This window comes from Lepidochelys olivacea (assembly GCF_965140295.1).
Source record: "Lepidochelys olivacea isolate rLepOli2 genome assembly, chromosome: 6".
Classification (NCBI taxonomy): Eukaryota; Metazoa; Chordata; order Testudines; family Cheloniidae; genus Lepidochelys; species Lepidochelys olivacea.
Window position 1 is genome coordinate 26,832,394 of NC_140416.1, and position 14,583 is coordinate 26,846,976.

Genomic DNA, 14,583 nt, shown 5'->3' on the forward strand with positions numbered 1-14,583 from the left:
ATTTCCCTCAATGTTCACATCAAGGATATATAATATTTACCACCCTTTTATTCTGTTTTTCCTGTAAATTTTTAAATGAAATACCTCTTTGGAAAACTCTGACTGATATCTGGATATGCAACATGAAGAAGTTATTTAGTTAGATGTCTTTATTTCAAGTAAAAAATAATAAAGAAAAAAACTTATTACCTGCTGAGTTGCTGATATGACACAAAGGGGGAGCCATAGTCAAAGATGAATTGTTCTTATAGCTGGTCGCCAAAAGAGAGACAAACCAAGAGGCAAGATCAGTTTGTCCTTGAGAGGCAAACTTTGAAAAACCGTCATAGAAATAAAAAGTTGATAGTCTGAGTGTAATAGCAAAATGCAGTCAGCAAGAAGATACTGTTAATGTTGGCTCAGTTATATGACGCATAGGTCATTGTTACAGCTTATTCAGATGTTAATTGATTTTAGTGAACTTTCACTCCCTCCTTCTGTTTCATGTATATTCATTACATAAAATTAGTGGAACACTCAGCCTTGATCTGTCTCATCCTTCCCATTGTGACAGTGCTCTCCTCACTACCAGAGTGCAGCTTTGATAGGTCTGGAGGCAAGGGGGACACCTCCTGCCTTCATATTCTTTCCCTTACAGCCCCTGCCATTTGACAGTGGAGCATGGGGGGACTGGCTGATTGGCTCTTACCTGCTGGGATAGGTAGAATGAGGTAGTTTCTCTTTCCCTTTACTGCTGGTAGTAGCCAGTTTGAACTCTTTCGCTTTCTGCTGATGACTCATCAGTTTGACTGTGTTCGAGACCTGCCGTTACCCACCCATATCTAATGAGCTTGATCTCTTTTGATAGGGGCTATGTTGATGGCCATACTTTGTTTTGGGTCTGGAAGGGATTTTTCCCATATGGCAAAATTGGCAAACTGATGAGTGGTTTTTTTCACCTTCCCTCCAGCATCTAGGAGGTCAAGTTTGGGGGCTTTCAATTTCATTGTTGCACCTTTAGCAGGTTCCAGTGCAGTCGGTCAGTTAAAAAGGGTTCGATGTGAGGTTCCTGTAACCCAATGGGATGCTTGGGCATGGGCCCACAGAACAACATTGTTCATTGAGGGGGTATGTCTCCATGTCTGTTCAGTGTGTGACTCCCTTCATTTTATTTCTCCTACCTCCTACATGGAGGAAGGGATCTCAAGGGATCCAGCCAGGATCTCAAGGCAGGCCTGAGAGTGTACAGGGGGCATTGCCCTCTTACCCACCCTTGGGTCTGTGGAATCCAGGGCCATTGCATCTATTTCAAATCCACACTGGAACAGCCCTTTCAAGTAGTTTGGTTAGTTAAGGGTTTTAATAAAGTTGTGGCCTTTTTTAAACATACTATGATGCATGTTTCAGAGTAACAGCCGTGTTAGTCTGTATTCGCAAAAAGAAAAGGAGTACTTGTGGCACCTTAGAGACTAATCAATTTATTTGAGCATAAGCTTTCGTGAGCTACAGCTCACTTCATCGGATGCATCCGATGAAGTGAGCTGTAGCTCACGAAAGCTTATGCTCAAATAAATTGGTTAGTCTCTAAGGTGCCACAAGTACTCCTTTTCTTTTTACTATGGTGCATGTGTCTCGTTTCACAGCATGAGGGAAGGTGTGGTATACAGTGGCAGGCAGAGGGCAACTCTCAGACTGGGAGATAGGGACTTGTATAAAGGAGTGTGATGCCTAGATTTCCTTCTGCAGCAAACCCTGACCTGCCTGTCTCCCAGGAATCACAGATCTTGCTTTCTCTTTGTCATGTCACTGCCATTTTCTTGCCACCTCCGCCTGCCCCGAGTGGCCTAGAAAAAGTTCTAGGACTGTAGAACTAGGGTCTTGGAGACACACAGAAGTTGCAGTGTCTTAACTAAAATCTGCTTTTAAATTGATTTACCTAAACTGGTGCAGGCCTCTATTGACTACTCTTTAACTGGATTATATCTATGTAAATCATGTGTAAACAGATTTACATATCCACATAAAGGTTTGCAATACTTTAGCTAAATGGATTTTAAAACTGATTTTGTTGAACCACTGCATCTTTTGTGTGGAAACAAATAGTCCTTGGTTTAGCTAGGTGACAGAAATTCACATTCAGATTCACATTTGAATATTTCAAAGAGGGATCTCAAAACTCTACTTAAAGTGGCAATGAAAATTAGTGAAGAGTTAATGACAAGTTATAAGTTCAGATACAGATGTAACTGCATAGAAATGCAGGTGATAACTATTTTTTTCTGGGAGATTTTGGCCCACTTCACTAGTAAGCATCCTACACAATTCAGAAACATTTGTGCCAGTCTTTGTTCTATATTTTATAACTCAAAAGGAACACGTAAGAGACAGGAGGTATCCTCTAGCCTGCTGAAGACTTCCCTATCTAACCTGGGGTTGGTGGGTGAGGGGACGACTAAATCAACCAATAACTGTTGGTTTGTCTTTAGCTGCTTCCTGTTTTTCCCTGTTCTTAAAATTGACTTAGTACTACTTTTCTACATTTTGACTTTGGCAGTGTATTCCTTTTCTGACACCTATTCTGAAAAGAGAACTCTTTATACCGAGGGCTTATCCTGGTCTTAACCCTTAGGCTCTGAGGATTAAAATTTCACAGTGCAGTTTCCCAGAAGTACTGTGCCTAGTGCTTGCTTTTGGCAAAACTCTCAAACAATAAACAAAGGATAACCTTCAAATTCCAGAACCCTTGTGTTTTCCAGTTAATTATTGTCAGAAGCAGTTTTCACAGTGGCCATACCTGTAATGAGATTACTTTTCTTTTCTTTTTTTAAGATACAAATAACAGACCTACTAGTAACTAATCTTTTTGCTCTGGAATCTAGATCCAAAACTGTGATTATGGTTTTGGCTGCATGCTGATGCCCATTATGTATGTTCTTTTTAAGTTATGGCTAGGAACAATTGAAAGAAAAAATATCAGGGAGGCCCTGCAAATTTTACATACTGATTCCATTTTTTCACCCATATCTAACATTGAATTGTGAAGGAATAAAACAGAGAGTGAAGATAGAATAATATTTGTTTGGAGGAATTAATATTCAGAAGATGTTTACTTATGTAATTCTCAGTCTGAAAAGCAATTTAGAAAAATAAATTTGAACCTGTGACAGGGTGGACCAGACCCAGAGGCTCCTTGCTGGAGGCCTCAGGGTCCAGCCACACTCATCCCAGGAAAGGAGCTGTGGAGCTAAGTCCTCCGAGCAGCCTAGAGAGGCTGCAGGGAGCAGCTAATCAGTGCCCAGAATGGCCATATAAAAAGGACCTGCAGTGCCAGAGACAGGCAGTTCCTGGCTGGAGGCAGAGGAAGGTGATTGGTGCTCCTGGCTGGCCAAAGGGAACTGCAGCACCACGGACAGCTCAGTACTGGCAGGGTCCAGGGGAGTGAGAAAGAGCTCCAGGCTGGCTGGTGGCCCTGAACAAAGAATAGCCCCGTGCTAAGGATGAAGCATCAGCGAAGGCTGGGGCTGTGGGGAAGTGGCCCAAGGAATTGAAGGTAGTTTTGTTAAAGGGACATAGCAGCATTAGAGTCTCTGGGCTGGGACCTGGAGTACTGGGTGGGCCTGAGTCTCCTCCCCACCCCATAGGCCACTGGGGAAGTGGCCTACAATCAGACAGCGATAACTCCCTGGAAGGAGAACTGAACTGTTAAGCGGCCCAGCTGGCGAGTGTCTACACAGAGAGTTTTAGCCCACAGCCCCAGCCCTGCTAACTCGAATCAGGTCACCTGGGCCAGCCGCGGCTGAGCTGCTGGTCTTTTATCCCTATGTGACAGTACACTATAAATCTAAACAAAAATTGGTGGAAAAAATCCCAAGAAAGTTAGTATCATGTAAATTATGACCATGCACAAGACTGAAAATGTGACTGAGAGTTAGTACTAACTATTGAAGATGGAAATGCAGACATTTTATCAGAAAGGTACTCATATCCCTAACTCCAGTTGCTTTAGGTGACGCTCTTTCAGTTAGCAATGATTATTTAATATTGTTTGTATTAGATGAGGTAGAATCTTTCATCATTCAGTCCTGTCTTCAGCTTGCTTAGACTATGGAGAGCTGTGTATTTATTCAAACTGTCCTGTATAATTTAAACTGTCAGTCTTTATTCTTGAAACACATGAATATTCTTGAAACACCCCATTCTTTGGGGTGAAGACAGCAGTGTGAGGAGAAAGATAGGGACTTCAAGTGGGAAGAAGAGGAGAGGTGGGAGCTTGGGGAAGGGTTGCAGTATTGAGATTTATTTGATAGGGGTAGGCATTGTTTGTAGGACAGAATTAATTTATTCATAACTGGGCCAGATTTATTTATAGGTGCAAAATTGATTTATTTATGGGGAATAAAGATGTGCCAATGGTAACTTAGCATGGTTTTAGTCCTTAGGCAATTAGACATCAGGGCATTTTTCAAGCTCTCTTCCTCCTCATCCTATAATGACTGGGAGAGCTGTACTTTGTGAATAGCGGAGACATCAGCACCCGGCTCTGTCCAGACATTTGGAGCTGCTTGCTTGCCTGCCTTGCTTTGACATGGATACAGGAAAAGTGGGGTACTTTGTATGTGAGTGGGGGAGTGATTCAGGGTCCTCTCTTTCGATTGTCTTCACTAAGAAAAAATGTGTGCTCTTAACACGAGTTAATGGGTGTAGGCTCTCCCAAAATCTCCTGAACCTGCTAACTTGTGTGAAAACTACACACTGCTTTGTCTTCACTAGGATTTTACCTTGAGTTAAAAAAATTAGGAACACTTTTTTTCCCCCTAGAGAAGACAAAGCGTAGCTATTTTGCCATCTTGCTTCTTCCCCTGCTTCAGTAGCTGTGCCTGGATGATTGCCCTTTAAGCTGTTTCAGGACTCTGAAGTGATAATGCTGCCTGCATGCTGCCATTTCCTGTCTTTAACCTCCGGACCTTCCGTGCTTCTCTGTTCTTTCCTGTATACCTGCAATTTGAATCGTATAGTTACATGGGAGGGTGGCTCAATTGAATTGATTCTCCTGGACCTCTGAATACACTTGAACTAGGCCCTGAAAACTGGCTGCCATGGTGAGGCCCCTCAATTTATTTATTTTTTTGAAAATCGTCTTTTCAAAAAATAGAGGTGGGTGAAAAAAATTGATATTCAAAATTTTTCAACAAAAAAAGGGACAAGCCGTATGCCAAAAATGTGTCCTTATTTTTGACTAGCTCTATAACTGTTTAGAATCTTGGCAGCTAAGGGCTTGTACAGAATTACAGAATTGCCCAGTTCTTGAATGGAATTTGTTCAGACAATGGCACTTCAGCAGTGTAGACTCTGTCTGGCCCTTAAAAGGAAAGTGAAAATGTAGCTTTAGTCTCTTGGAGATGCAAATGTCACAGTGACACTGGATAGTCCGGTTTAGGACCTCTGTGTTCAAAAATCGTTTAATTGATATAGCATTTAAAAAACCAATAAGGTTAATATCTGTGCACTGCCTGTATAGTTTAAAAATATATCAGCCAAAGTTTCAGGCAGATTTAATAAATAGGGACTACAAGAAAAGGCTTCACAGCTAGGCTACGTACTTTGAAGCTTTACAGATGCTGACACCAAAAACTGACTATCTGGTCATATGGTTTCAGAGAAGATGAAGTGCTACTTAGAAATCAGTGACATCTTAATAAAGTGCCAAAAGAGGATTAAATGAGGAAAGTTACAGATGAAGTGGGCTAGCTTTCAAAAATAACATAAACCAGCAATAGTACCTAACACTTTTATATGCTTTCCAATTATCAAATAATTTCAAAAGATATTCTGTTTTGGGTTTTGGGCAAGATTTAGAAAAAAGGAAAATACCTAAAATAAAGTACTTAAAATAACATATTTAACAATTTTATCTGTGATAGTCTTGTTAAAATTTAGCCACCAAACTGAAGAAGGGTTGGAACAATTTCTCTTGTCTCTGATGGGACTTCGCCTCTCTCTGGATATTGCTATATCTTCCTTATCAGAAATGGCTTATTCTTGGAGCTTATAAAAATACTTCGAAGAGAATTTTTTCCCCTTTGAAATGGAGAAGGTTGTACCACATAGCAGGTGTTTTCCTTTCCTGGGAATTTGTTTTTAAGTCTACAACTTCTTCCCTCCCAACCCCTGTAACACACAATTTTACATTTACAGAAGTTAAACACTATGCTGAGCTATCAGGATTTTCAGTTTATTTTTCAATAATTAAGCATAACTGTTTCTAGGAAAGTGCAGCTGAATATAAGTTTGTTTGGTGCTTCCTTAGTAATGGTTTGTATAAATGGGGGAACAAAGGATTCTCACCCAGTCCTATCTGCAGTCACACACCCCTGGTGCATCAGGTTATCACCAGCTTTAGAGGCTATTTTTGTGGGCTTCCCTTTCTTAAAATCTTAGCAAATCTACACTGACTTTTCTTTTAAGATTTCACACTAAAGCACATATTTTCATTGCAGAGAAACAGAAAAAGCAGATCAGCAAGCTGTTCCCCAAGTTAACCATGTGGATTCCCGCAAAGAGCATGCAAAGGTGGATACTGCTGATATAAAAGGAAGTTATCAAAAAGCAACGGAAACCTTTGGATATGATAGGCATGAAGAGATAAGAAAAGAAAGAGAAGATGAGGAACGTTATGTCTTCAGAAAAGAAATTCTGGAATCTAAGAGGGGAAAATCTAAGCATCCATTAACATCAGGAGAAGTTGATCAGTTTCCAGATTTAACAAGTGCATCTCAGCCCCAAGTAGCTCAGCCTCAGCCAGTTGAGAAGAATGGGACGTTTCCTAGTTCATTAAACATGAGTGTTGGCCCAGTGGAGCAGAATGGTACCAGTTTGTATAAAAGAGGATTTGTTCCCAGAGCAAATCCAGATAAACAGACACAAAGGAAAAACAACATGACTCAAGTGGAGCACTGGGTAAAAGTCCAAAAAGGAGACACAAAAAGGTTAGTAACAAGCCAGTCTTTAAATAGTTAATTGTGGTGTTCTCAAAATAAAGGAAAACAAATGTCAGATAACTTGTTTTATACGAAGCAGAATGCTACCATGTTAAGACAGTATACAGTGACTACTATTAATTTTCTCATCCATCCAGTGCAGAATAACACTTTTCAAATAGGTACTTTGAATTCTGGAAAAGTCAGTATGATACTGATGAAAACATTTCCTTAAATGTGTTCATATTTTTATTGTCAACTGAAAAGATGAGACATTAGAATATGTTTATATTCTCTTTGAACATAATAGATGTTTTGTTAAAAATTTTGACCTGAATTTATTCAAAATTTAAGAGCTAAAATGAAAACACTACCTCTTAAAGTCCTCTTTTATTCATGGACAAAATAGATTACAAGTTTAACCTCTGTTTTCCACTTAAAAACACGAGAGAGAAATTTTAACCTTTCCCCCCTATTTCTTTTCCCCTACAATACTTGTACATGGGTCATGTTGGTATGTAACACATATATGAAATGCAATGTGACTGGATTCTTCAGTATTTTGGATGCACAATATGTCTAACGAAGCAGCACTAAAATGTCCCTGTTGCATATAAGATGCATCTTGTTCCTTTTTAGTCTGTGAAAATTACATGAAAGCCAGGGTGTATAGGCAGATGGAATGCTTAATGTTTGTATTATCTGTAACTTACCAATGTTTTCATCTGTTTATTTTTCTTCAATGTGTGTGTGCACATATGTATTTCTCTGGTCTCTTTCTGGAAAGTAATGGTCTGATAAGTAATAGGTGTCTGCTTTTTACTGATCCTGCAAGTTACTCCATGTGGAGTTCCAGTAAAGTTAGTTGGGGGCTATACACTCACACAAGTCCTCCCACATGGAGTAACTTTTTAGGATCAGAGCCTTAGATATTAGAGGAAACTTAAGAAATTGAGATGAAATGGTAATATTGAATGAATAGAGACAATCGAATGTGTGACTTGTGGAGGGAGGACTCAAACTGTGATTTTAAAAAAAAAATTAAATACATATTAAAATTGTTCATATTTCTCTGCTGGAGTTCCAGTAAGAGACTTCAATTAATTAATAATGCAAACTATGTGAAATTCTAGTTTTCTACTCCTCCCACTTACCTCCCCTCAAAAGAAACCAAAAAGCAAAACAACCCTCAGAGGCCTATATGCTGCCTTAAGCTAATATTTTCAATAATTCTTAATTCTTTTATCATTCTGTTTTATTTGCATATTTATTTGTTTGGGTGGATACCGTTAAAGGGGAAATTGTCTTTAGTATTTTTTTCCTGACATGCACTGTTGTTAATATATGCTATATAAATACAATGTACTATCTTCCTTTAGTGTTATATACTAGCCACACAAACAGAGAAAAAATTAAAAACATTATAATTATGACTAAAAATTAACAGACCAGTTTAAAATCTATCAGTGTTATAGGAAAGCCACTGAAAACATTCCCCAATCGCCCCCCGCCACAAGAGAAAATTGTGGGTTATGGTCAGACTTTATTAGTACCTAACTAGGAGGCATTAGGAAAATTAACAGATTTCACTTTTCCTCTGAGTCAGTAGTATGCAAATTTCCCAGCCTGGTGCTAGGGACATTGCAATTGCAAATGCCATCTTTTGAATGAGACATAAAACAACCGGATGTATTGTTACCATAAAGCTTTATAGGGAACTTTTGCCAGTGTTAGTTAGCAACAGTCTCCTGGCCTAAATCCAGGTTGATTTTTTTACATTCTGCCTGAGTAAGTGCTCTCTTCATATAGTAGTTTAGCTAGATGTTATTTTTCACATCCTTGCCTGAGAAACACTGTTGTGATGTGCTGCTTATGCAGAATGTGTTTCCATCTCAGAGGCTGATGCATTTTAATGATGGATGAATGAAGTACAATAAAGTACAGACATGCAGTCTGTAAAGGACATTGGGATGTGATGAAGAGTGCCATAGAAATTTAAGGTAGTAATATTAACTTTGAGAGATGGCCAGTGTAATTCATTTTTTATTTTAATTTGTTGGATTTGACCATGAACAACCCACTTAGTTTTATGATGCTTCACAGACCATGGATTATGTTGTCATTCAGTAAATTATAATAAGTCTGTAGTATGTGATTTGCAGAATGCACTATTTTGGGGGCAATAAATCTGATGCCTGTTTCTTAAATTTATATAACCATCATTTTAAAAAGTAATATTTATAAACATTAGTTTTTTATTTTAAATTTTAAAAACCTCATAATTGCTGATGCATGAAAAACATACAAAGTTGCTTCCTGGCTCAACTCAACAAACTAAGACCCTGATCCTGCAATGTGATGCATGCTAGTGGACTTCATGTGTCTACACAGAGACCTATTTATATCAGTGATACTCTGTGTGGGCTCCAGGGGTTCACCTGCATAATTATTGTAGGCTCAGGATCAACAGTTTAATATCTGGAAGGTGGCATAAGACATTTTAAAAAAGATACTCTTCCTCCCATTTCATATAGTGCCCATAGCTGGTTCTATGGTATTGATGAGCTTTGTCTCTCAGTAACACAGCCTTGTAAAGTAAGACATCCAAAAAGATTATGCAGGTCGAAAATCACTGAGGTAGAAAGCTTTAAAAGATGTTCCCAGGAGATTAGTGATTTTTCTTTTAAGTAATTCCGAGTGAGGGGCTCCCCCATCTTGTAGTCATTCAGAGGTGATGCTCCATCCTTCAATCTGAAGACTTCAATGCACAGGCAGACATGGTGAATACAGAACTTGAGAAGAATCTGTTCTTTGGGTTTTGTTTTTATTCTTTTATGAGTCAAACCCAAGCTAAACCTTGTTTAGTACTTTCCTGTTAAACACACTCATGCTGAGCAATATCCTTCGCTTTCAAGTATAGCATGAAAAAATTCCTCTTCTGGCTGTTACAGAGAGCTTTTCCTGTTCTTGGCTCTTTTGGGTAAGAGCCATTCTTTTCTTGTTCAAAAGCTTCTGTGCGTTTCCACTTGTGAGATTTCGCTCCACTGGTATCAAGCTGTAGAACTGCCTTGAACAACTGTCTCTGTTGAGGGGATTTCATAAGCATTCTCACACACGGGTGAGGGTCATCACCCTACTTTATATAAGGGTGTTCACACCCCCACCTACCTCAGTTTTTTTGCTGCCGCTTTAGAAAGTGAACAGAATTTGCTTTGTGTCCTTACGATTAGAACTTCCCTTAGTCTAGTTTAAAACTTTATTCTAAACTGTTTGTTTAGAATAGTATAAGATAGCTAAGAGTGAATTACCCTTCACCTGAACTGGGAGCCTTCAACACCTTATCAAGAATAAATCTGACCTTGGGCTTTGTGAGGTGTGCATCTTGCTTGGCAGTCATACCAGAGATGTCCTGTGCCTTCTATGTCTTGGAGAGACCCACTTGGTAACCCAGTATATGATTTGCCATACCTACACTCAGGTTCATCTGGCTTCTCAGTGTTTACAGCCTGATACCTCAGCAGGCCTGCTGAGGAAACTGAGACCAGTCTCTGTGCCAAGGTCCTTTTACACAGGACCTAAGACACCCATTTACTGCTCCATCCTCAGTGCTGCCTTCTACTACTGTCTCAAGACAGGGATCTTCTTGGCCCTGTACTGACAGGGAATCCTTCATCCAGCACAACCAAAGCATCCATTTTAGGCCTCATTAGCCCTGATGCTGACACAGGAAGTGCCCACCTCAGTGCCTACTCCTCACCTGGCACCGTTACTCAGTATAGACTCCAGACCTGACCTCTGGCACCAACGCTTCTGGCTTGGTACCTCAAGCACAGTCAAGTGTACTTTCAGGAAGGAGAATAGGAAGTACATTTCCCCACAAGAGTCATAAACTGAAGAAAAAGAGGAAGCATCATCTCAATCCCCTTCTGCAATCTGAGACCCATGAGTGCTTTGAAGGCTCAAAGAGTAGTGTGGTCACCCAGTGCTCCTCCAGAACCAGTCATCTTGGTGCCAAATAACTTGGACTCCTCACTGTTTCGGATTCTAATAACACTTTTCATTTCTCTGCATCTGACTGTGTGTGGGGTCCATGGTCAAGGCTATTAACCATCCCACTGAATCCTTTTCTGCTACCTGACTCTCTGCCATCTTGAGTCCCAATACAGACCTGCCTCAGAGCACCTTTGTAGATGAACTTGCAGGTCCCCTGCCTAGATCTCAGGAAACCAGACCTCATTCCTTATCTCAAATCCAGGTATCATAGAAGGATATCATGCAGTGCCCAGTTCAGTTGCTAATGTGGTCCTACATACAGGACTTTATGAAGGCCTTTTTTGGAAACTGCAAGACCAACTCTGATACTGACCTAGGCATTGGCACTGATTCTCCTTCTGGAACAGTGCTTTCACTTGGCACCAGTGCCTATGCCTCATCTGGTACGAATGCATCCTGATGCCACCAATGAATCCATTTTACCCTCAGGTGGATCTGCCTATATCTGAGTAATGGGATGAGATTCTTTCAGAGGGTCCATTGTGGAGGAATGTGCAGGTGGCACCTCCTCACCAGACAATCAAATCGAGCTCTCTCTGTTTCCTCTCATGACAAACAGAAACAGTTTAGGAGCTCTTTGGGAGAATGGCAGACACTCTTCAACTACCAGCAGGGGTCATGGCCCCTGAGATATCTGATCCCTTGTTTGTCATATTACAGATGCAGACCAGGGAGAAGCTGTCTCCACCTCGTAGCTCCAGCAATTTCAACACAGCCAAAGATACCTGTCTTCCTTTTCATTCTTGCACGTGTCCAAACAAGCAGACAGGATGTATCCTGTGCCAGGTGAAGGATATCAGTTCCTGCTACAGCTGTGGTAGTGTCTGCAGCATGGGAGACAGTGTGAGGCAAAAGAGTAAGCTTTATATATTTGACATAAGTGTCTTCTGATCTGGCTCTTTCTGAACTAGCCGTTTGGGCGGCCAGTTATAAGGCCATAATGTCCCATTATGTTTATATCTTGTAGGATGCCATGAGGGACTCCTTGCCAAAGGAACAGAAAGAAGTAGCTAAGACTTTACTCACTAAGGTTCGTAGGCTTGCTACACACTCAGAGTGTCATTCTGCTTCCGGAGACAAACTTTCTTGTAATGCCAAGAAATGCAATCCCAGAGGCATTATTAGCTACTTATTAGCTACTGGTGTAGGGGCAAGATTCCTCATCGTACCTCTTCACGGTCCTCAGCTTCAGCCTCTAAGCAGCAATTCTAATGGTGTGGTTGACAGCCACACACCAATGTGTACCACATCTCCAATTCTTTCTCCCTCCTTTTGGACCTCCTCTCTCATCCTTCTCCATCACCTGGTGCATGATTTCTTCTAGTCACGGGTAATAGACACTATCCAATTCTGCAACGGGCCACCTCACCATCCTCCGGCTCCTACTTTCCTCTTCACTGATGCATCTCTTGGGATAATATTTCCTGATCTACAAGAAGAGTGACAGTTTAAGACCCACTCTGTACCTCAGAAACCTCATCAGGTTCAGGATGTGCATGGCTTTATCGCAGGATGTTGGTATGCAGCTCTTGACTTAAAGGACAACTACTTTCATGTGGTGATCATATCAAGTACCTGAGGTTCTGTGAGGGGACAGGATACTAATGTTTTAGAGTCCTTTCTTTCTACTTGTCCAGAGGCCTGTAAGTCTTCAGATGTCTCCTGGTGGTTGCTGTATACATCAGACACAAAGGAATATTCATCTGCCCATACCTAGACAACAGGCTTCAAAGGGTCAGCTCTCAACAAGACCTCTTCTCAGTGATTCAATACATGTGCATCTTTTCCAGTCTTTGGAATTAATTATCTGGGAGAAATCAATGCTTCAGCTTGCACAGAGTATCACTTTCATTGGAACAGTCCTGAACTCTACTCAGGCCAGAGCCTTTCTTTCACAAGAGAGACTTCTCAAAATTTGAGATATCCTGACAACTCTCGGAGAACACCTGGTAAAGATCACAATTTTTCTTAAGGCTACTAGGCTTGATGGTCTCATCATCCTACACATCTGAACATTAGATCCTTGAAAAGCTGGGCAGCAGGTAACTATGCACTAAATGTTCACAGCCTTCAGAGGAGACTGACCATTCCACCTCAAGTGCTTCAACAGTTTTATTGGTGGGAAAATAGGGGCAACATCCTTCTGAGGGTACCCTTTGCTTCCCTCTCCGCTAACCTCACAGTGACCACCAGTGCCAACACCACAGCCATGTACAGACAACAACACAGCCAAGTACTACTTCTCTAAGCAAGCGGGGAGGGGGCATATTCCCAACTTTTATCTGTGGAGGCAAGAAAACAGGCTGTGGTACATCCAAATCCAGTTCCACCCTATTTTTCTACAGCTTGCGGGAGAGAGAATGTGGAGGCAGACTTACTCAGCAGTAGGTCTCAGAAGCCATACAAGTGGTACTTGAAACCAGTGGTGGCCAGAGACGATTTCACCAATTGGGACCACTCAATGATTGGCTTTTTCAAGTCTGAACAAAACACCAAATACCACTTATATTCAACAGAGCACACAGAGACAAACTGGATCCAACACTTTACTCCCTTCATGTTCCTCTGATAACCTGAGTCCTATAGAAAATCAGGTTGCACAAAACAAACAGTGTATTAGTAGCCCCAGTGTAACCTTACCAGCACTGGTATCCCCAGAATCTTTTGCTTCTTGTCAGAAAACTATCTTACTTGCTGCTCTTTGTCCAGACCTCCTGTCTCAAAAGCCAGGAAGGAATTCTGCATCTCAACCCAGAAATGCTCCACTGTGCAGTATTGGAGGATAACCTTCTGACTAATAAGGACTATTTCTGTTCTCAGAGAATTCAGGCCATGCTTAGTGTAATACAGGGAAGGCTACACCCAGAAATGCTATAAACTGAAAAGGAAATGGTTTACTATCTGTGCCACTAGTAAAGTACTTACACCATCTCGAGCTGGGGTCTCTGCAGTCCTAGAGTAGCTTCTACACCTTAAATCTCAGGGTTTAGCTATAGCTTCGGTGAAAGTCGATATGGCAGCAATATCTGCTCATCATAGTTATGTTCAGAACAAACCTATCTTCTCTCACTCAACAATCTCCGGGTTCCTTAAAGGCATGGTAAATGTGTTTCCCCTCATTAAAGAGCTCCCATTTAAGGCGACCTAAATCTTGTCGTAAGTAAGCTGATTGGTCCTCTTTGAACTTCTTGCACAAATCTCTCTCAAGCATCTATCGATCAAATAGCCTTCCTGATAACAGTAATGTCTGCTAGGAGAGTGAGTGAGTGAGCTTAGTGCTTTAATAGCCAGCCACTTCATCTAATATGGTGAAGGAGAAAGTCACCATGAGGCCTCATTTCAACTTCATACCTAAGGTCTCAGATTTCCACTTCTCTTACTGCATTTCCCTCCCTGTGTTCTTCCCTGGACTTCACTCCCACTCACGGGAAACTCCTCTCCTAAACGTGAAGAGGATGTTCTGGTTTTACCTGGAAAATACCAAGCCCTTTTTAAAATCTAATTGATCATTTGAAGCATATGGGTGAGATGCCAGTGAGAATCCATTTATCTCTTACACGCTCACACTGGATTA

The 14,583-nt window shown here is 40.9% G+C and overlaps 1 protein-coding gene across 4 annotated transcripts in view; it reads left to right on the plus strand.

Annotated features, from left to right (window-relative positions):
* The window catches only part of PLEKHA7 (pleckstrin homology domain containing A7), a 275,644-nt gene that overhangs the window by 200,266 nt on the left and 60,795 nt on the right, over positions 1–14,583 (plus strand). For all 4 annotated transcript variants that reach the window (XM_084630059.1, XM_084630061.1, XM_084630058.1 and 1 more), the window contains exon 10: positions 6,477–6,965. In XM_084630059.1, coding sequence (XP_084486185.1) covers positions 6,477–6,965 — 489 coding nt within the window. The remainder of the gene's footprint in view (positions 1–6,476; positions 6,966–14,583) is intronic.